The 24,353-nt window shown below is 34.4% G+C and overlaps 1 protein-coding gene across 1 annotated transcript; it reads right to left on the bottom strand.

The window, feature by feature from the left end:
- Nucleotides 1–16,912: 16,912 nt before the first annotated feature.
- Nucleotides 16,913–18,458, bottom strand: LOC131649839 (uncharacterized). The gene is made up of 3 exons (XM_058919592.1): nt 17,890–18,458; nt 17,800–17,838; nt 16,913–17,336 (listed from the first exon to the last, which is right to left on the bottom strand). The coding sequence occupies exons 1-3, from the start codon at nt 18,456–18,458 to the stop codon at nt 16,913–16,915; spliced, it is 1,032 nt and encodes a 343-aa protein (XP_058775575.1).
- Nucleotides 18,459–24,353: the final 5,895 nt, after the last annotated feature.

The following is a 24,353-nucleotide window of genomic DNA, read 5'->3' as shown; positions in this document are numbered from 1 at the left end:
AAATTTAAAGTTATTTCAAATAGTTTTTCATAAAAATTATTTTTGAAATATATTTTTTTGAAAAATTGTGATTTTGACTATATTTTAATTTAGGCTTAAATAGTTAGTTCGTCCTGTAAGTTAGCGTGTTTTTGGTTTTAGTCCCTATATCTTTTTTTTTTCGATCCAAGTCCCTATATGTTTAATAATTATTTATTCCACCTAAGCTTTGTAATTTTTTTTTTTATCCAAAATGGTCCCAAGGGGGATTGAACCCAAGACATTTGAAATATTACACTAATGCCTTGCCACCAAGCCAATTCTATTTCTTGTCATACATTTACAACTCATTTGTATATATTGCATATGTTAAATAATTATTATTAAAATACTTGTTAAATAATGTATATAATAATTATTATTACTACACATTTCAATACTGTATGTAAATAGTGTATATTATTACTACACATTTCAATTCTTTACGTTTCATATTGTAGGTAACTAATTATTTAATAATCTATATAATAGTTAAAACATTTAATAAATAAATTATTTAATAAAAAAATATGTAAAATATTAATAACTGAGGTATTAATATTAAAAAAAAACGCACTCATTTTTTTCCGACTTAAAATATTTTAATTATTATTGGAAAAAATTATTTAACAAAATTATTTATTACTGTATATTATTAAAATAATTATTTATTAAAATTCAAAACAAAACAGTAATTATTACCAAAATTCAAAACAAAACAGAATTTATTTCAAAAAAAGTATCTCATTATTATTTATTAAATATTTTAACGTTAATTATTACATCTTTAATTTACCAATTATTATTTTAATTTATTAAATATTTAACATTAATTATTAAATATTTTCCAATAATAATTAAATTGTTTTCCAATATACATCAATAAAAAATATAATTAATTATTTAGCAGTGATAGTGATAGTGTTATTCAACAGTAATAGTGATAGTGTCATTTAACAGTAAAATATGAATAGCAAAATTTAACACTTTTCATTTTAAAAAAATATTCATTTAAACAAAATTAACACAAGTATGTAATATATACTTATGCATTGCAATTATAAAACAAGAAATACAAGTGGCCTAGTGGATATACAAGGTCGTGGTATGATAGGATGCAATTCCTACCAAAGTTACAAACTAGGGTTTCTACTAGAAAAGAGGAAGAACACTAAAATAACTTAAAATTAAAAGATAAAATAACTTTTGATTTCATTGATATCTTTCAAAGTCTCAAAGGACTACATATATAGTCTTCATAGTGATACTAAACTAGAAGGCCCAAACACTATAAAAAGCTCAATTACATAACAATACAAATAAAAGAACTACTAATATAAATTAGACACTAATTTAAATAACTAAATTATTTATCTAAATAATTTCTCTTCTCTATCATTACTCACCCCTTCAAAAACAACCTTGTCCTCAAGGTTGTAACACTAATGTCATAATTTTTTTTTCTTCCCGAATCCCACCTCTTAAACTGAGACAATTTAATCATTTCAACTTGAGCATCTTAAAACTCTCTTTGATCAGTATTTTGTTGACTGGGAGCATGTGATGGAAAGTTTGTTATCATACCACCCTGCATATCTCCCCATGGTGGGACACCAAACTGTATTCCTCCACTTCGAGACATATTGTAAACTCCAATACAGAAAGGTGGTTTAGGAACTTGGTTATATTTTCTCATAAGCATGGTGTGAATGTCTATGCTCTTTTCATTGAAACTTGATTTGCTTTGCTCCCATATTTCTCTTCCATGAAAGAGCGCAACAAGCACAATGGTAGCGGTAAGTGCAGCAAAGCCAACACCATAAGTCATAGCAAAGAAAGTACTAAGATGGAGTCTTCCTTGTTTTTCATAAACAACAAGGTCCATATGGAAATTAGAGCCTATGATATCTGTGAAATTGTAAACAGAGCCTTTTAATGTAAAAAGTTTATTAGAGAAAATGGGAACGGTTTTGGAACTATAAACGTTGAACCAATAGCACAATGGAGTGAGAATGTACATGACAAACACAAAACCAGCTGCAACATTGGCAGTTGCAAACCATGGGCTTGCAGGTAGGCTTCCAAGGTAAGTTGAAATGGCATACCAGTCAAGCCCAATTGCACCGATGCCGAGACCGTTTATGCCCGAGCCGAACTGTTGGGCTAATACATTGTGTTGTTGAAATAGCCAACATACCCAAGAGAAAGAGGTTAACATTCGGAATAAGTAGCCAGGGAAAACGTAGTAGGTGAAGCTGCGTAGAAATGCGATGATGAAGAATTGAGATCTTGTTAAACCTATTTTTGTTCTTTCCTCTTTCTCATGCAAAGCCCTGAAGAGTGAAACGTGAACTAAATTTGCAGGCCCCCACATAGCCGCATGCTCCACCAAATATTTTCTAAGCATACCAACCCATCCGAAACCTAATACCTGAGTGGTGATGAATTTTGTGATTTTCACAGCCATGAGTTGACCCAATGGAACAATAGCAGTCTGAGCGGAAATTGTTGTGATAGTGAGAGGCTTGTTTTGCAAAAATGTTAAGGCAGTGTCTTTTAGACTTTCATCGGGCACCTCATCAACAAACCTCCAAGGGTGTGTTCTCCCACTACTATCAGTTTCACATTTTTGTAATTTTCTCTCTATACATGTTGATATAGTATGTGTCTTAAGTTGTTCTTCAGTCATAGTGGATCCATGACTCCCTAGCTGTTTCAGTATTTGAATAATATCCATTGTACTAAGCACTCCAACAAATGTGCGCTTGCTAGAATCCCACACAGGAGCCACAGATACTTCCTGTTCATAAAGAGCACGGAAAACTTGCTGAATTGATAAATCCATATCTAACGCAACAACCTTGCCGGACATGGGAATCAAATCAAACACAGTATTTGATGACAAGAATTTAGACAGATGGTAGCGAGAGAGATGCAGGGAAGACTCTGATGCCCTGGGAAAAGCTTCCAACTTCCTTTGCATGACATCATCAGTCTCAATAAACTCAACCTTAATTTCATCAGTCCTATCTAAACCATCAATTTTCATGTCATCATATTCAAATTCATTTAAGGCAACATTTACCTTCTCAAATTGCACATTGTCCAAACTCTCTTGCAAACACTGCAACATGGCATCAGAATCAATTGAACTAGCAGTAGAGTATCCCTCACAATCTACTCTGATTCGAAGACCTTGTCCATCCACAATCCGTTCCTCGTCATTCTCAGCTTCAATAGAAATAACAGAACCAGTATCTTTTGAAATAGCACAAACAAGATTCTCGGCAAGCTCATCAAAAAGACAACATAAACGTGGTGACTCTTTGAGTGTAACAAGTTTTGCTGAAGCAAAATCTCTGCCAACGGATTTCAGCTTGGAAACAAATATAGGTATTTTGTCAAACACCTTATATGCATTATTTTCTAAAACATCATTAAACAACATTACCTTCGCGTCGGTCTCATATGAGTTGAAAAGGGATGTTGTCGTTGCAGTCGCAGATGTTGTTCCACCAAACTGACTTGATATCATTGAAGATGAAGTTCCTCCTTATGGTATAATGGAAGACACAAATCCAAACGGAGTCGAAGAAGTCGAGGACGACGGCGGTGCCTCAAACAACGTTGAAGAAGCCGAGGTTGGTGCTCCAAATGGCGAAGAATCCGTTGACGGTGCTCCAAACGATGAAGATCGGAACATAGAGGAAGTCGCGGTGAAAGAAGACAACCCGGTTAAAAACTTGAAAGCGAGCTCTCTGGAGTGGATATTGAGGGGTGAGAGTTTCTTTAGTTTATGTTGTTTTTGTTTTGTTTTCCTAAAAGAGCAGTGAGACTTTTTCAGATCCGGAGGTATTGTGCATTGGAATGGGTTTTGAGATTTTTTTTGAGATCTTTTCTTAAAACTAAGATGAGACACTTGTAAATACTTCTCAAAATCCTTTCTAATTGTGTAATAGGTTTTTGTTGGTTGCAGTGGTTGATGATGATTATGGTAGTAGTATGGATAATGAGATGATGAATAGGATAAATATGGGTTATGATTAGGTGGGTGTGGTGAATATCCATGATTTGGATACAAACTTGGAGATGATGATCCAACATGAGTGTAATAAGGTGTAAAAAGTTCCCATGGAAAAGATGGAAAGGATGGTGTGGTAGGAGTGGTGTCTATGGTGGAGTAGTATGGAAATGAAGGTGTGTGATAAGGATAATCCATTGGAGGATTTGAGTACATGAATGAAAGCACCAATTGATAGGATGCAATTCCTACCAAAGTTACAAACTAGGGTTTCTACTAGAAAAGAGGAAGAACACTAAAATAACTTAAAATTAAAAGATAAAATAACTTTTGATTTCATTGATATCTTTCAAAGTCTCAAAGGACTACATATATAGTCTTCATAGTGATACTAAACTAGAAGGCCCAAACACTATAAAAAGCCCAATTACATAACAATACAAATAAAAGAACTACTAATATAAATTAGACACTAATTTAAATAACTAAATTATTTATCTAAATAATTTCTCTTCTCTATCATGGTAAGTAGGAGGTACAAGGTTTAAACCTTGATTGAGCCAAAAATTTTAAATCTTTGCATTTTAATATTTCAGGGATCAAAATGAAAAAAATCAAACAAAATAAGGTGACGTGGAATTACTGGGAATGACTGGATATTAAAATAAATGGAAAATGAAAAAAATAGGCTGCCACGTCAGCAACGTTTGCCACATAAGCATTTTTGTAACAGAACTTTGACGTCAGGGACCAAAGTCAACAAGAAAGTGAGATACAGGGACTCAAACCAAAAAAAAAAAGATACAGGGACCAAATTCAAAAACTCGCTAACTTACAGGGACCAATGAACTATTTAAGCCTTTAATTTAAAATAACGTATATTTATGTTATAGGATGTCAAATTATCTTTGGATTTATAAAAAAAAAAAAAATTAAAAAACTTTTAATATTTTAAAAAACATTTTATAAAAATAATTATTGAAAATACAAAAAAAAAACTTTTTTTAAAAGTTAAAACAAATCGGCCTTATATCTTCAAGTAGAATCAATTTTATGAGACTTTTGAAGTATGTCTTAAAATCTTAAGTGATTAAGAGAAATGGAGAATATTTCGAGATTGCAAATATCAGAAATCAACCTAGAAGTTGGCAGAGGCCAACGTCAGGACTGGTACCATGACAGAGCCGATGCAGCGAAGCCAATTATCGACAGATGATAATGGTCGATAGTGGTCAGGTTATTTTCGACGGGTGATTTGGATCCTTTGAGTATTAGTTCTGGTTCATACGGTTTTTGTGTATCGGGCTTGGTTGTTTTGATTTGTGGTTCAATTTGTTAATGATTTGTGTTTTGGGCGTGTTAAGTATCTGTTGGATTTCAGGAATTATAAATATGTATTTCCATCATTATTGTCTTTACAACCTTCAGAATTTTAGAGTTGAAGACAAAGGTAGGGGTTTGGAAACCTCAGTGGCAATCTAAAAGAGGCAAGGGTAAATTTCTAAAAGTGTGTTCTTAGAATTTAGAAAATCCTTAGAGATATCTAAGAGGGGTTGGAAAACACTTCTTTACACCTTTTGGGCTTGTGTGATTTATATATAAACAGTTGGGTGACTATTTTCTTGTAACTCATTTTTAATTTTTTGTAAGAACTCTTGAAAGAATAATGAAACAGAAAATTGCTCTCTCCCTCAAAGTAGATCGTTTGATCAAATTGGAAAAACAAGTTATTGTGTTTCTTGTCTTTTATCTTCTACCAAGTTAAGTCATTATATTATTGCATAGAAAGTTATTTTTGCTGAAAACCATTTATTTTGGTTGTCATTGCTTTTTGTCCCCGCGCATTATATTTCTTGGTATGAATAAACCTTTCAATTTTACAACATGTGGTTCCCACTATAGAGCAAATGGATTTTATTTACAAGTGAGCATCATGGATTCCAAATGGCTTATTGAGAAGCTTTCTGGAGACAAAAAATTTGGGTTGCAGAAAGTAAAGATGCAAGCAATCTTAACTTAAGATAAGTGTATTGAAACATTGGAGGATGATACATTAATGCATACACGCCTACGGCCATGCTAAATTTTTCCCCAACTCAAAAATTGTGGCCACATATAAGCTTTGGCCAGGGTTTTCAAATCGTAGACATATGTTTTGAAACATTGAATCCGGAGTGTGAAACAGTGGCCTTTTCTTCATTTGTCACGGTTAACAAACTGTAGATATTTTAAGCCGCAAATAAAAACCGCGACATTATAATTTTCACTTCAAACTGTGGCCCAAGCCCAAAAAAAATACCCCGCCAGAACTTCCCTTTTTTTTTAGATTCCCTCTCGTTAATTATTTTCTTTTTTAATTTTTTTTATGTTAAAAAAAGAAGAAAAAAATTGAAAATGTAAATACAAGTGTCATGGAGTACTTCTAAACCTAATTTTGTCCTCAAAAAACCCATCACCACTCTCACCCAACAATCTCTCTCCGCAACACACCAACCTTTAAACACATTACACATCTCCATCAAATGCGTCGCCACGACCCAAACCCAGTGATCAGCGCATTTTTATGCACGTCCTTTCATGTTTGTACTTAAGCATTTCCTTGGTTTATTTTGATTATTTTTATGTTTTAATGTGTTTTTATATTTTATTTTTAGCTTTATTAAATTTTCGCACTTTATTTTTTAGCTTTGGTAGCTTTCACGGAAACGATCATAACCGGAGTTCTAGGAATCCAATTGAGGCATTCTAATAATAGCCGGAAAGCTAAGAGAGAGAGCTACGACTTTCATGTTGGAGTTGAAGTCAGATTCGGAGCCTATAATTCCCAGATTTGCGTTTGAAGCTGCAGCACTATTTTATTTTCAATTTTTGGGTCGTTAAGTAGTGGGCCTGGGTTTTGTAATTTGACCCAGTTGGATCATAAACCATTTGGGTTGTTCTCTCTATTACCTAGCAGCCATGGTATTGTTCATGTTAGACAAGATTCACGAAGAAAAACTTTTGCTTTTACGATTTTTGCAATGGAGAACTAATCCAAAGGGGCAATCTACCGAATTCGAATTCCACAAAACTTTGAGGTTATTATTACTTTCAATTTAATTTAGTTCCTTTCCAATTTGTTCTATAATTTTGTTTGCTTAATTCGTTCTTATAGAATGTATTGGATTTAATTCGATTGATGCGTGTTCCTTACTTTAATCGCGCTTAAACTTAGCTTCTTCGTTAATTCGCGCTATCGATAACCGTTTGCTTAATTCGGTGAACCGTTTGCTTAATTCGGTGATTAGGATCATAACTCGTGTAGTATTATCGATGTTTGTTTCATCAATATTGCAATCGAATAGGAATTGGTACCGCTTAGGGGAATTGAAATTGTAATAACCGATGATAAGTTGGAAGTAGAACCGGTAGATTAACGTGTTAAAATCACTTATTTTAATAATCACTTATTTCGACTTTTGTCAATTCGATTCTAAACCAACCAACCCCCTAAATTGATTTTGTTCAGTTAATATAACACAAGAATCCTTGCGATATGATACTCGAGTCAATTGTCGCTATCTACGATCTTTTCAAAATAACTCGTTTTTGATCCGCGCGCGACAGCGGATCAAATTGGCGCCGTTGCCGGGGATTCTATTATTAATCGTTTTTAGAGTCATAGGTTTAGTGTTCTCGCATTTAGGCCGTAGTTTCCTCACGATTTTGGCCAATTCACGTTTAGAGTCGAAAAAATCGGTTTTTGAAAAAATTGTGTTCGATTGTAAAACGTTTTTGCCTTTTGGGAGCAAAAAAATTGTGCGATCAATACTCCCTTACTCTAGAAGAGTAACGGAAATCGACCCAAAATTGCCAAATTCCTCTTTTATCTATTTTTAATTAATTATTTACTGTTTTTTGTCAGTTTTGAAAATTTCCAAAAAAATTCTCAAAATTCGTATTTGTCTTAATTAGTTTAAATTTCGTGTTTTTATGTTTTTGTGAATTTATTTTAATCGTTTTCCTTCTTTCTATTTCTTTCTGCCTATTTGGGACATAATTGGTATTTTTGTGTTTGTTGAAACTCTGGCTGAACAAAGAACTTTGACGCAGTTGGCTTTCCCTAATGTGAACTATAATGGTTTATGTATTGACTATCCTGCGACCGATGCACCTTTTGAATTGGAATATGGTTTAACACATTTGTTGCCTAGGTTTAATGGTTTTGCAGGCGAGGATCCGCATAAGCATATGAAGGAATTTCATGTTGTGTGCTCTGCACCTTCCGAACCTTCACTAGAGGATATTGTCAAACAAATGGCTGCAAATAATCTTCAGTATCAACAGCAAATAGATTATACTCTTCAGACTTTGCAAACACAGATTGGACAGCTTGCCACTTTGATGAATGCCATGCAGCAAGCTCAAGGATCAAACCAATAACCCTTGGAAGAGCAATCTGTTTTTCAAATGGAGTTTCTTTCTAAAACTGTTGATGATACTTGTACTGATTTGCTTGCATCTGATTTTCCATCACTGTCTGATTTTGATGATGTTTACTCATGTTTTGATTGTACTGACACTAACATTTGTGTTGTATGTGCTGAGATTGATGCTGCCTTGAAAGGTAACATATTTACTACAGGTGAATTTGTTATCGATGAAGCTGTTCATGCAGCTGATACTCTTGACATCCCGGCTGCCCCAAGCACTCCTTCCATTGAACAACCACCTTTCCGAGAGCTGAAACCAATTCCTGAAAATCTTAAATATGCTTATTTAGAGATGAATGAAAAACTTCCGATTATAATTTCTTCTAAACTTTATTTTGATCAAGAAAGTAAGTTTTTGCAGGTTTTAAAGAAGCATAAGAAAGGAATAGGATGAACCTTGGATGACATTTATGATATTAGTTCGTCAATGTGTGTGCATAGGATCTCACTTGAAGATGTAGCAAAAGTAGTGAGGCAGCCCCATAACCTTTGGTTCCTTGATTTTGTGAAAGATGAGAACACCTTCACATGCCCATTTGACACTTTTACTTTTAAAAGAACATTCTTTGATCCTGGAATAAAAGGTGAAGGCACTAATAAAGATTTCAAGTTAAATGGACATTACCTAAAGCTACTCCATGAGAGCCCCACTTTGGAAGAAGAGAATGTAGAAGATCTCTCTTTGGGAAAGGCCGCTTATGTGATCACATATCCTCCTTGACTACTCGGGTGTGTTCTTTCCTTTCTCTCACTCTTATTTTATATTAATGTTCTTTCATTGAGGACAATGTATGTCTTAAGTGCGGGGGAGAGAATCATTTATTTGTTTTGTTTTCTTTCAATTTTTTTTGTTTTTGTTTTGTTTTCAGTACTTAAAAAAATGCATCTTTTTGAAAGTTTTGGGTTATAGATTAATCTGAGGTTAGTTGTGGAGACTTGAAAAAAATTCGCAAGCTCGGTATCGTTTTAACACCGTAAGTCTCCTGCATATGGAAATTGATTTGAATTCTTATTATGCTTTATCCTTAAATTCTCATTCTCTGACAGCTCTTGAGTAGTTAATTTAGCAGTCGGCACCATCTCTCACACACTTTACGCAGGGAAGCCGATGAATATAAGTGAGTGTTCCGGAAAAAAAAGAAAAAGGGAATGCACCTTCTAAGTTTGGTGACTCTCACCCGGTCACTTAACCCAACGGTTGTGGAACCTTCAAAAGAAAAATTTGAAAATAAGACTATTTGTTAGTTGGTTCAGCGGTTTCTGGTGCTGAATTTGGTAGGGCGGATTACGGTCCGGTCCACCGCAACTATATATCTGAGTAAGCAAAGGGTTATGCCACATAAGTACTGGAATCCCATGCAAAAAAGGATCAGAGTCACTAACTGGTCGTCTTGCTATAAGTGTGTGGAGATAACGGGCTTAATGTGATTGCGCCTGAATGAAAAAGAGCAAAAAGGATGAGTAAGTTAGGCTATGGTATGATAATATGATTTGAATTGGTTTGTGTATTTAGGAGGCTTATGTCTGCATATCTGTGGTTAGTGTTCTTACGAAATCCTTAGTGTGCAATATTAGTACCTATCGATGCAAACTTAACCGAAGATGAGTTGTAGCCTAGGATGAGTAACTAATGATGTATTTGTGCTTTCTTTGTTTTGCTGTTCATTTTGCTCGGAGTGCAAAAGTTCAAGTGTGGGGGAATTTGATCAGCGCATTTTTATGCACGTCCTTTCATGATTGTACTCAAGCGTTTCCTTGGTTTGTTTTAATTATTTTTATGTTTTAATGTGTTTTTATATTTTATTTTATTTTCAGCTTTATTTAATTTTCGCACTTTATTTTTCAGCTTTGGCAGCTTTCATAGAAACGATCATAACTGGAGTTCTAGGAATCCGATTGAGGCATTCTAATAATCGCCGGAAAGCTAAGAGAGAGAGCTACGACTTTCATGTTGGATTTGAAGTCAGATTCGGAGCCTATAATTCCTAGATTTGCGTTTGAAGCTGCAGCACTATTTTATTTTCAATTTTTGGGTCGTTAAGTAGTGGGCCTGGGTTTGTAATTTGACCCAGTTGGGTCATAAACCATTTGGGTTGTTCTCTCTATTACCTAGCAGCCGTGGTACTGTTCATGTTAGACAAGATTCACGAAGAAAAACTTTTGCTTTTACGATTTTTGCAATGGAGAACTAATCCAAAGGGGCAATCTACCAAATTCGAATTCCACAAAACTTTGAGGTTATTATTACTTTCAATTTAATTTAGTTCCTTTCCAATTTGTTCTATAATTTCGTTTGCTTAATTCGTTCTTATAGAATGTATTGGATTTAATTCGATTGATGCGTGTTCCTTACTTTAATCGCGCTTAAACTTAGCTTCTTCGTTAATTCGCGCTATCGATAACCGTTTGCTTAATTCGGTGAACCGTTTGCTTAATTCGGTGATTAGGATCATAACTCGTGTAGTATTGTCGACGCTTGTTTCATCAATATTTCAACCGAATAGAAATTGGTACCGCTTAGGGGAATTGAAATTGTAATAACCGATGATAAGTTGGAAGTAGAACCGGTAGATTAACCTGTTAAAATCACTTATTTCAATAATCACTTATTTCGACTTTTGTCAAATCGATTCTAAACCAACCAACCCCCCTAAATTGATTTTGTTCAGTTAATATAACACAAGAATCCTTGTGATACGATACTCGAGTCACTTGTCGCTATCTACGATCTTTTCAAAATAACTTGTTTTTGATCCGCGCGCGACATCGGATCACCCAGCCACAAACCCAAACCCAACGTCAATCCTCAGATCGCATCTTCAACTTCGTTGCCAGACCCGCCACCCTCCCTGAAAACGTCCTCCGTAAGGCCCAATCGGAGTTGTACAACTAGCGTGGATCTCCTCTTATGAACCCTTCTGCTTCAATTTTGCTTCCTATCAGATGATTACTCTATTAAGCTTGTGCAGATCTAGCTGTTTTTTTACAGCGATTTTCATGAATGATGAAATCTGGGTTTCTAACTGTATTAAGGGTCCTACATTGTGTGTTTGATTTTCAATTTTTCATAGTTGTGATTCAAGGTTTTATGGTTTGGTGTTAGTAAGTTTTTAACATTCGGGTTCTGTTTTTTTTTTTTAAGAATCCAGGGGTGTGGAGAATTTTTGGTTTGCTTTTAGTTGTTATTTTTGACAAAAAATTAATTGTTCAATTACTTCAATTGTTATTAGTATTTATAAGTATACTTAGTCTATTAATTGTGGTGTTTGTTTGAAAAAAAAAATTAGGGTTAGTTCAATCATTTTATTTTTGATGTTGAAATTGTAGTAATTCCTCTTTTGCCTTTAATGAAGGGTTACTGTGAAAGCTAAAAGCTTGCATTGAACCTATAAACATGCTAAAATTGCATAATCATATGACTTAATTTTGCATTGAAATCATCTTTTGGTTATTTTCCTTTCCTACTTAGCCAAGATCTTGGAATACTTTTTGCCGCTTGTAGAAAAGCTTCATTAATTTATAGGCTTATACATATTTTGTGTTTTACATAAGTTTATCCGGTATTTACAGCTTATTTGAGCTTATCTGTTGTCATATAAACACACACCTATAGGACTATTTTGGAGAGCATATGAAGATTATTCATGATATGTTCATAAATTATTTCAGCTTATTTTCATAAGCTCTTTAGGATAACTTATGAAAACAACATATATTTTATAATTTGACTTCAATTTATCTTTTGTTGAATAAATAGACTATACATAAGCACTTAAATGATAAGCACTTATGCTACAAGCACTTAACTAAATTGTTCATCACAAACATGTTTGTTATAGATGCCTACTTGTCTGTTGGCTTATATGGATGCTCCTTTAAATTTACTGAAATTATTCTAAATATCTTCTTAAATGTTGTTAATGTAATTTCCATATTATAACTTTGTGATTGTGTTCACTTATTCGTGATACTGAATCCTCACATTGATTTGTGTTTATGATTCTAAAGCAGGAAAACATGAACGGTGGCAGCGGTTACATTGAATTCAATTGTCAATATCTTATACCTTACTATAAGAAAACATTCCATGAAGTTCTACTCATCACCATTGCAAGGTAGCCTAGATTAGACAGGCGGACGAGCTAGCCTAGATTGGAACATGCGAGTAAAAATCACTCTCGGATTTGCTTGGGGAATTGTGCATTTACATTCAGTTGGCAGTCCAAAATTCACACACGGAAATGTAAAATCCTCCAATGTCCTCATAAGCCAAGAATTTCTTTCCATTATTCAAAAAGCATAGTCATATCTGCGTACCCTTTTGGATATCTCCTTGATGTATTTCGTTCTTTTCCTCCAAGGCGGCGCCACCACTCAGTTCACCGACAAAACACTGAAACACCAATGCCTCGCTACTGCAACTTACTCCCTCAAACAAAAATATCAAACCTTCATATTTCACTTTTCATCCAATTCACATCATTTCATTCATTTTTGTTCAATTTCCCTTGCAGGTACTACTGTGACTACTGCGATACCTATTGGACTCGCGATTCTGTAAGTTATTTTCTGATAAATGAGAGTTTCACTCACTATAATTTCCATTGTAAGCCACAACGAACGATGCAAATGTTGCTAACTTTAGGTAATGTTGCAGCCATCTGTTAGAAAGCAACATAAATCTGGTTATAAACACAAGGTGCTGTCAACTTTTCTCACTTTTATAAATTATACTGCATTACAATCTAAGTCATATTTGTTAGCTTTGTTTGATGTGTTTGTGTTTTCAGGCTGATGTGTTTGTGCTTTCTGTTACCATATATAGTTATGATATAGTAGAGTTTATTCTTAGACAGTTGAAAAGTTACACTTACCTGGGATAATGAAATCAACAGGTCAAACAATTTTATTGTGCTTCTATTTGACTAATGTTTTGTTGTGTAATTCACAAGCAGTCGAGGTTAAGAAAAATATATCAAGATTTTCTAGTTTTGTGTGTCGTATGAAAATGAGGTATGCTTGTAATTAACTTGCAACCAAGTCATATATAACAAAATGAGTGTTTTCTTTTAAGCTTCTAAAACCAAATATTATTATTACTTTGGATGGTTCGTCCATCTTTCCACAATCTACCTTTATGAACATGCTAATACCACAAGTGGCTCATTTATCTTGTAAATTTAATTTCAATTGTTTGATGCAATTTTTTGGATAGGTTGGAATTTAATACTTCATCTCTTCAACGATGTGAAGGTTTTCTCATGTACGTTCTTTATGTATAATGTTTTCATACTCTAACATCACATGATAGCACAACTTTTCCAATTAGAAGTCTTAGCTTCAAATCCATGTCCCGAGATCGTAGCTCCGCGGCAATAACCTCACATTCTAACTTAAACTCTCTTTATCTTATTCTTTGTTTTCATATTCTCCTTCATTCCTTTGACAAATCGCTATCTGAATTTGTAGGTACATTGCTACGATCTTTGAATTTCCAACTAGCTCGTCAAACTTTAATCGGTTATTCTATATAGGTAAGTAACTTTAATCGGCTGAATCTAAATTTGCTAATTCTAGCTTAGTTTGTTGTGTGTGTTTTGGGTTAGCTTTTGATTAAAATATCTATGAACTGATTTGGTAAATTGGTTTATAATTGAGTTTGAAATTAAGTGATCTTTTCATTTTTTATCATGAAAGATATTCATATATAAAGGTTAGTATAAACCTTTAACCAAAACAGAACCTTAGGAAGATATACAACAATCAGGTTGGTACCCATGGGCCTTGTCTATACTATTAAACTTGTATAATTGGAAAACCAACTAATTTGTGTTTATGATGACTTTAAAGTTTAACTTGTTCTATAGATATTGTCGAGTAGTCTATCTTCCTTAGTTGAAGCCAAAATATAGTTGAATGCCACATAATGAAAAACATTTTTTTGTAATATGATTGGCATTAATTTTCACAATTTTTGTAATATGTTACTATCGTCATCAGACGATAACTCTGAGGCATTACAAGGCAAGTGTTGTGCCTTGTACATTAATTGATGATTGGTTGAAATTGAATCTCTAAACTTGAAGGTTATATGTTTTTAACTTTCTATTCTAGTTGCATTGATGCAAATTTTGTGGGGGCAGCTTTGGACTTTTGCATGGCCTTCTGCCATTGCCTTAATTCATTCAAGCCTCTTGCTAGTTTCTGTGATGGGTTTCTTCACCAGAGTGGTTATAATGGTTGGCGGTCCCTTGGTTGGAAAATTAATGGACCATTTGCCTAGAGTGCCTGCATATAACTACTTAACTATCATCCAGGCAAGTTATCTAATGAGATATATAAAATAGAGCAGAGTGTAGCTATTTTTTTCTAAACTCCATCTTTTTTCTATTTTCAAGAAGCCACTCAGTTGCTATATGTTACTATGATTATTCATGCCCATTTAGTGCCTCATACTTCAGTGTCTACTTTGTTTTTGCGTCCATGGTTTCAAGAAGATATAGAATATTGGATGGAAAGTGGATTCAACATGGTTTCAAGAAGATATTAAATGTTTAATCTTCTAGAAATTATGTTTAAAAATTTCAGTTTGATGTATATTTTTTCATTCATGTCTTTAAAGATAATGTGTAGTTTCTCAGACTACACAATATTAACACATGCCTTTTAAATTTATATGCATTAGCCAAAATGGTCCTTTTATCATATGCTGAATAAATTTACTTTTTCGTAGAAATTTATGAAAGAATATTGCAAAGCATGTTAATTTGATGATTTAATATAATTTTGACACATGGAATGGTTCTTATATAGCCATAAACAAATAATGGCCTACATATAGTCGCGGTTTTAATTAGTGGCCATAAACAAATTGTGGCAAGACCTAGGCAACTAAACTGTATGCTATACATTAAATAAGAACCATGGTTTTACGATTTGGCCACTGTTAATAACCGAGGCGCAAGATAAATCGCGACCTTAACATAGATACTTAAACCGTGGCCTATACAAGCTACGGATGTATATAAAACATGGCCCAAACAAGAAAACTGTGGCTTATACTTTAGGCCACGCCCGCATATCCCACAATCAGGTTTCCGTGGCCAAAGGGTAAAACCACGGTTATTTTGCATATTGCTGCGGTTTTCTGGCCGTGGCATATGACCTTTTTTTTTTTGTAGTAGGAGCCACCCCATATGGCTCCGATGTACAAAATATGTACATATGCGCCACTTTGCAACAAACCCTAGTTTCCATTCAACTAAGGCGCCACTTAGGGTGGCGCATATATGTATTCTTTTCCTCTTTGGCACCATGGGGGTGGCGCCTATGTGTAGGGCACCCCGAAACCTAGTTACCTAGATAATTTTGTTGAAAATATGGTTTTGTTTTGAAATTTTTATAAAAAAAAAAAACTGGTTATTTGAATTTTTTTTTTCATGATTGTGAAAGTTGAATATGAATATATTCATAATGTAAAATTAATTATAATTTAAAGTGAATTGAATAAAAAATAGTTTATATTTGAATATATTTATGTAAAAGTAAGTTAAGTAATAAATTTTAGGCTAAATTACAGTTTTGGTCCCCCTATTTGTCTCAACTCACGAAAATAGTCCCCCTATTTTTTTTAAACAATTTTGGTCCCCCCTTTCCCACTTTTGCTCCAAAAAACGCTGAGTTGTCATCTATTTTAATACGTGGCATTTTATTTTTGTTTTTGTGTGTCCATATCATATTATAATTAACATTAAATAATTTTTATTTCATGAGATTTTAGTTTATTTAAAGGAGAAACATCTCCCTCATCGTGAAATTGGTTTCTAGGGTTCCACTGCAACTTCTCACGTAAAAAATTCCCCATATTCATTAACGTTCCACTGCACCATCTTGCTTCATAACTCATTTAATGGCATCCGAATCATTTAGCATCTCAAGCAATCTCTCTCATTCTAGGAGGAAGAAGATGCAATGTTATTGTGGGTTGGACTCACCACTTGTCACTGCTTGGACATCACAGAATCCGGGTCGAAGGTTCTATGGTTGTGGGTTATACAAGGTATTGCAAAATCCCTAATGTTTTAATGTTAGTTTCACTCTTCTCATCTTCTCAATCACTGATAAATGTTCGTGGGTTACCTAGTTACAAGGAAGGAAAGGCTGCGCATATTTTGAGTGGTTTGATGAGCAATTGACAGAACATTCAAATGAGGTCATTCATTCATTATTTCAAAGCTTAACCAAATGACATTAAATATCATGTATGGATCCAGTACATATTCAAAAAAATTCCAAAAACATTTTGGTCCACTGCAAGTACATAAGCTTAGTACATAATTCCTATCTACTTAGTACATTGCCTAAAAGGATTACACACAAAGAACAACTTAGTAAATAATTCCTATCTACTTGTTTCTTGTGTTTGTGGCGCCTGAGATCCTTGCGTCAAAACGGTAGGTGCTTCGGTGGTTGATGCTTTCTTTTGTTTCTTGGTCTTGTTTCCTCCTTTGTTTAATGTTTTCTTTTGTTTCATTGTCTTGTTACTTCCTTTGGGAAATTGTCGATCCGCCGCAGTCTTTCCTTTGCACGTTCTTGAATTGTGCCCAAAATTCCCACAACTTTTACATTTAACTGTTGTCAAATTCCTCGGCAACACATTGCTTGAAGTGGGTTCATCATTAGCTTTGTTTCTTTTCTTCTTGGGTCTACCGGGGGCTTTTCTCATGACCGGTGGATTAATTGGTTCCCCTTCAGCTGTTGGCCAAAGTCTTGGATCATTGGATGGTAGAACAATGTAAGAATATGTTGCCATGAAACTTGTTTTTCTGTTCACATCAATTAAACAATATCAGTCCATAGTATAAGCATAATAGTTCCATAATATAGTAGCAGTAATAACAATCCATAACATAAGCATAATAGTTCCATAATATAGTCCATAGCATAAGCCAATTGCCAATTATTAAAACATATTAGTATTTTGCCACGAATTAGTTTAATATAGTTCCATAATATATCAATTCAATTATTAGTTCAGTATAAGCATATCAGTTCAATTATTAGTTCACTATAAGCATATCAGTTCAATCATTAGTTCAGTAAAGTATAAGCATAATAGTTTCATATAAGCATATCAGTTCAATATAGTATTAGCATAATATAGTAGCAGCAATATAGTATAAACAATACCAACAATATATTAGTTCAATATAGTATAAGCATATCAGTTCCATATATTAGTTCAATATCAGTATAAACAATACCAGCAATATTATCAGTTCACAATACATGCCACATATTTGTTGTCTAAGCATATCAGTATAATACCTGTAATATCAATTCACAATCAATACCAGTCTAAGCATATCAGTATAATACCTGTAATATTTCGAGACATACGGTTCAACTTCAACCTTGTTGTGTAAAATACAAACCATGGCATGGACACAAGGAATGTCACTCAACGCCCATTTACGACAAGCACAATAAAATCGTTGCAAGTTCACCTCATAAGTGTCAACCCCATTTGTGACAATGAAAAGGTTGAATGCATCATCTCCATGCCAAGTCGGTGTCCAACCTCCAGCTGCGCGCTTTAACCTCTCTATTATCTGTTCAACCCTCGAACAAAGTGTGTTTCTAAACCGGCTCATAAGATTCTTTTGTTTTACTATCCTAACTATGATATAATGCTTCAAACCTTCAAGTAACGAAATAATCAGCTTGTCTCTATACTCTAATATAGCCATGTTGAACGCCTCACACATGTTACTCACCTGCAAATCACAATGACTGTCTGTGCGGTATGCAGACCTTGTACACATGGAAGGTCTTATTTCCATCATGTCTTTCCGTGCATCCTCGTTTATATCCTTTATCTTTTGCATGGCCCTTTCCCAATCCAGTACAATTGTTGCCCTAGCTGCCTGCCAAAGTAGTTCTATCATGTGTCCGCCTGGATACTTCTTTTCCAATTTTCGTACAAATGTTTAACACACAGCCTATGTTCTGCGTTTGGTCCCAAGTCAGCAATAGCTGGTACCAACCCCTACAAGAATATAGAATAGTTAATAACATACACAAAATGTACAATTTTTTTTATCATATGATACACATAATTAACAAACACAAAATGTACAAAAATTTGATACCTTATGTTGGTCTGAAATGAATCCATATGACCTTTGTAACAAATTATTCAGATCTTCTAGTAATAAATCCAAGAACCATTTCCATGAGTCTCTTGTCTCCGCTTCAACCACAACATATGCAATCGGGTAAATATGATTATTTCCATCTTGTCCTACTGCTATCATTAGTTGACCTCCAAACTCACCCTTCAAGAAACATGCATCCAAACCAATTAAAGGTCTGCATGTATAAGCAAATGCAGCTTTGCACGCCTCAAGACACACATATATTCTCTCGAAAATAGGTTCTTTATCAGAAACACCACACTTAATAATCACTGTAGTATTAGGATTATATCTCCTCAGTTCCTCAGCATAATTCCTCAACTTAGAGTATTGCTCTGTCTCAACACCTTGAATTAGTTCTAATGCCCTTGTTTTGGCCCTATATGCTTGAGCAGAGGAGAGCTTCACACCCCACTTCTCAAATGACTCTGCAATCAATCCTTTTGGCCTCATCTCAGGTGTTGTTGAGTGGCAGAAATTCATTATTTTTACTATTGTTTTGTGGCACTTATCGATTCTTTTGTATTATATTCTCTGAACAATTCCCCGCTTTTTGTATAAATATGTATAAATAGGATTTAATTGAGTTTTTATTCATTTATATACCATTTGATAGTTTTCTATTCATTTTGTAGATATTGAGTCGCTTTTGGAGCACGAGCAATAAAGTGCCAAAGACACGGCTTCAAAACGCGCAATTTTGAGCGACGGAACCAACGAATCATCGAATAAATCTCAAAATCAAATAAAAATAAATCATTAATTTAGTTTATATTCATTTATTATTGAATAGATCATGGAATAAGCTTTCCAACGCTTCGAACCGGGCAGAAATCGCAGTTACGGTTCTCGAGTTATGGCCGAAACAGTGCAGAAATTTTCTGCTACTGGTGTCACTCGCCGGGCGAGCCCGACTGGCCCAAAAATGTGATTTGCAACAGCTTTATTGCGTTTTCTGCCTACACTGATTCGCCCGGCGACTAAAATGGTTCGCCCGGCGACTCCAATTTTGTTGAAGAGGTAAAGCAGCAAGCAACAAAAGTTTTAGAAGTATTTATCCGGGAAATTATCGTCTCCACAGGGACTAGTGCATTGAACTGCCGTTCAACAGTTTCCATAGTTATGAGTTTGGATTGAATTTGTTAAAGATAAAAAATGGAAAAGTAAATATTAACACAAAAAGAATTCATTCTTTAGAGAGAAGAAACTATCAAGTATTGCATATAATCTACTCTTCACAAACTTAAACTTATTGACCGAATATACTCAACTTGTAACCTATCAATATTACCACATTTCAACAACACAACCCACAACATTATCTAAGTGACGATCTCTCAGACACCTAAACAACACATGAGAAATTCGAGCTTCCCGTAAATGTCGATCTCTCAGACAAACACGACCACTCAGACGCATTAAGCACTGACACTAAGTGATTATCAACCTAATCCATCTCTGCAATTAAATTAATAGAAAATCATCCTAGATAAGCATTAGAGCCTCACATCTCTATAGTAACTCAAACACATAGCAATAAAGCAACAATCTAAGACAATAATCCATAAAAATATGAAAGCAAGCTTTATATAACATAATAGTCAACAAATATACATGAGATCAAAGTATATACATAACAAAACTCACAAAAGAAACTACAAAGAGATGAAATGGAGAAAGACCCAAAAATCTCCCGGTTTGTCGGCTCCGATTGATGAAGGATTCAACTCCGGATCATCCATTTGACAGCTCCAATGTGTTTTATAGCATCATTCCACTCAAAAAATGCTATTGGATGGATTGGAGCTCTAAAATATCCAACCATCCTTGAAAAAATGATTTCCAACAGCTTTATTGCGTTTTCTGCCGACACTGATTCGCCCGACGACTAAAATGGTTCGCCCGGCGACTCCAGGCAGTAGCAAATCACATTTTTGGGCCATTTGAGCTCGCCCGGCGAGCCTAATCCTTCGCCCGGCGAGTGACACCAGTAGCAGAAAAATTTTGCACTGTTTCGGCCATAACTCGAGAACCGTAACTCCGATTTCTGCCCGGTTCGAAGCGTTGGAAAGCTTATTCCATGCTCTATTCAATAATGAATGAATATCAACTAAATTAATGATTTATTTTTATTTGATTTTGAGATTTATTCGATGATTCGTTGGTTCCGTCGCTCAAAATTGCGCGTTTTGAAGTCGTGTCTTTGGCACTTTATTGCTCGTGCTCCAAAAGCGACTCAATATCTACAAAATGAATAGAAAACTATCAAATGGTATATAAATGAATAAAAACTCAATTAAATCCTATTTATACATATTTATACAAAAAGCGGGGAATTGTTCAGAGAATATAATACAAAAGAATCGATAAGTGCCACAAAACAATAGTAAAAATAATGAATTTCTGGCACTCAACACTCCCCAACTTTATACTTGTTTGTCCTCAAACAAGAAACAAACAACTCAAAGAAACGAAAGCGATCAACCAAAGAATCACGAATCGACAAGTTTTGAAAAACGGAAACAAATGTATGGCTCAAATGAAAAATGGTACACACAAAGTAAACACTTACCACTAAACTACGACGATAACATAAACATGAAACAAACGCAAAGTACAAATAATATACCAAACATTCTAAAACAACACTAGTTCAAAAATGAATCACACCTAGAAAAATGAAATCATCGGTAGATGACAAACACATAAAATAAGGTAATTTCACTCATCCACAATCTTGCAAACAAAAGACTAAATTATGCAGTCATCCAAAAATTATGTTGAAAACACAAATGCAAGAATCACAAGGACTTTTCAAGGTTGTAATGTGGCTTGGTTAACAAACAAGGGATAATTCCTAAGGCTAATCGAAACAAAAATTTGCCCAAACCTAAGGGAGTGATCAACTCACAAAAGTTCAAACACAAAATTCCAATCAAACTTCCTCATCAATCCACATTTCACACCAAAGCACCATACTTATTTGCACAATTATTCAAACTCTTTTTTTTTTCTTTTTCAAAACTTTTCTCTTTTTTCTTTCTTTTTCTTTTCACTTTTTTTTCACATATTTTTTTTTCTTTTCTTTTAACCTCATAGCAATCAACCAATAAGTACACAATCATTCTCTCCCCAACTTGAATTCAACCATATTATCAAAATGTAAATACTCCATACTTTCTAAGGCAAGGTAAAAATTCAAACCAAAAATCATGGTTAAGGGTTCAAGAAAACAAAGAATCAACATCCATACAAAAATGAGAACCAAACACTCATAGACAAGTATTTAGCAAAAACAACATGGACATTGACAAAAAGGCTCGAAGGAGGTACTAATGATCACACACTCACAAGGTGAATTGACTATTTGGCCAAGGTAGTTGTGCTCAAAATGAAACAAAAATGCCTTGATCCTTTTCATGCTTTCATATAATCAACACAAACAAAAGATTAAGCATAATAAAATCCAGTTAGAACAAGAATGTGGTCTCCAGCATATGTAAATAATGGAAAGCTACCTCACAAAAAGGTGGGAACTAAAGTGATTCACAAATGAACAAGTATACAAAAGAATGAATGACATAGAAATTGTAAAAAGCCTAAGTAACATGAATATGCTAAAGTCTAAAAAGCGATAAAAACATACCTTGAATGTGTACAAAACTTTAACAAAATCATTACCATACACTCGCAAGTCGAAACAATCAAAATCAGGAAATCACCTTAAATTTCTCAAGCTACTCAAGACAAGCTCAAAGACAAACACACAACTATTAATATACACAAACTAAAAAACCAGATGAAATTGTCTAAACAAATTTAAAAGTGAAGATTTGAAATTTAAGAACTGGTCCGATCTAAATTTGTTTAGACAATTGCATCGCACTATCTAAACTAAACAAAAACTAAAAAGAACAAACATGCTTGTTTTACGTCATAAGCTCGACGCCTGTTATTTAAGAACGTCCCTTCAAGTTACTTCCATCCGGCTATTCCTAACCACACACAAGCAAACGTGAAAGGAAAACAAACAATAATATAACAAATGTACAAGTATAGAAAACATGTGAAAATATAGTAAACATATACACAAATATAGACAAGTAAGAATATACAATATGTTCAATATATACAAAACTCAAAACCAAAGAAACTATTGCGATGCAAGTTCAACCAAACACCAATCCCCGGCAACGGCGCCATTTTGTTGAAGCGGTAAAGCGGCAAGCAACAAAAGTTTTGGAAGTATTTATCCGGGAAATTATCGTCTCCACAGGGACTAGTGCATTGAACTGCCGTTTGAAGGATAGAAAAACACTTAGAAAGGGGGGGTTTGAATAAGTGTAGCTTTAAAAACTTGACAGATAAAAATAAATTGCACAGTTATTTTTATCCTGGTTCGTTGTTAACTAAACTACTCCAGTCCACCCCCGCAGAGATGATTTACCTCAACTGAGGATTTAATCCACTAATCGCACGGATTACAATGGTTTTCCACTTAGTCAGCAACTAAGTCTTCCAGAGTCTTCTGATCACACACTGATCACTCCAGGAACACTGCTTAGATACCCTCTAAGACTTTTCTAGAGTCTACTGATCCACACGATCACTCTAGTTACAATCTGCTTAGTTCACTCCTAAGACTTTCCTAGAGTATTCTGATCCACACGATCACTCTAGTTCCTTACAACTTAATGTAATCAATTCTAAGAGTTTACAAATGCTTCTTAAAAGCGATAATCACAACTGTGATATTTCTCTTAACGTTTAAGCTTAATCTCACTAATATATTACAACAGCAATGTAGTGAGCTTTGATGAAGATGAAGATTCTGAGTTTAGATTTGAACAGCGTTTGAGCAAGTTAATTTGAATTGTATTTGGTGCGGAATCGTTAACCTTGCTTCTCATCAGAACTTCATATTTATAGGCGTTGGAGAAGATGACCGTTGAATGCATTTAATGCTTTGCGTGTTCCGTACAGCATCGCATTTAATGTTATACGCTTTTGTCAACTACCTCGAGCCTTGTTCACGCTGTGTCTACTGACGTAGCCTAGAATAGCTTTTAACGTTCCTTTTGTCAGTCAGCGTAGCTTGCCACTTGTACTTCCTTCTGATCTGATGTTTGTGAATACAACGTTTGAATATCATCAGAGTCAAACAGCTTGGTGCATAGCATCTTCTGATCTTCTGACCTTGAAGTGCTTCTGAGCGTGATACCATCAGAACTTCAGTGCTTCTGTTCTCTTGTTCTTCTGATGCTTCCATAGACCCGTGTTCTGATTCTGCTTCGACCATCTTCTGATGTCTTGCCAGACCATGTTCTGATGTTGCATGCTGAACCCTTTGAGACAAAGCTTCTGAGCGCTGAATTATGCGTACTGTTTATATATTTCCTGAAAAGGAAATTGCATTGGATTAGAGTACCATATTATCTTAAGCAAAATTCATATTATTGTTATCATCAAAACTAAGATAATTGATCAGAACAAATCTTGTTCTAACAATCTCCCCCTTTTTGATGATGACAAAAACATATATATAAATGATATGAATTTGCGATCAGAAAGAACAGACGGCAAAAGACAAATTACACAGCTATAGCATAAGCATATGAATATGTCTCCCCCTGAGATTAACAATCT

The sequence above is a fragment of the Vicia villosa genome, linkage group LG2 (assembly GCF_029867415.1).
Source record: "Vicia villosa cultivar HV-30 ecotype Madison, WI linkage group LG2, Vvil1.0, whole genome shotgun sequence".
Lineage (NCBI taxonomy): Eukaryota > Viridiplantae > Streptophyta > Magnoliopsida > Fabales > Fabaceae > Vicia > Vicia villosa.
The sequence above is the reverse complement of the archived record's forward strand: the minus strand, read 5'-3'. Positions and strand labels throughout refer to the sequence as shown.

Bases quoted from the DNA above. Each gene is read 5' to 3' on its own strand.
- LOC131649839 (XM_058919592.1), bottom strand. From the start codon at position 18,458: ATGATAGAACTACTTTGGCAGGCAGCTAGGGCAACAATTGTACTGGAT. The intron at 17,839-17,889 runs GTATTATACTGA...TTGATATTACAG, and splicing joins TATGTCTCGAAATATTACAG to GTATTATACTGATATGCTTA. The intron at 17,337-17,799 runs GTATTGTGAACT...TGATGTGAACAG, and splicing joins AGACAACAAATATGTGGCAT to AAAAACAAGTTTCATGGCAA.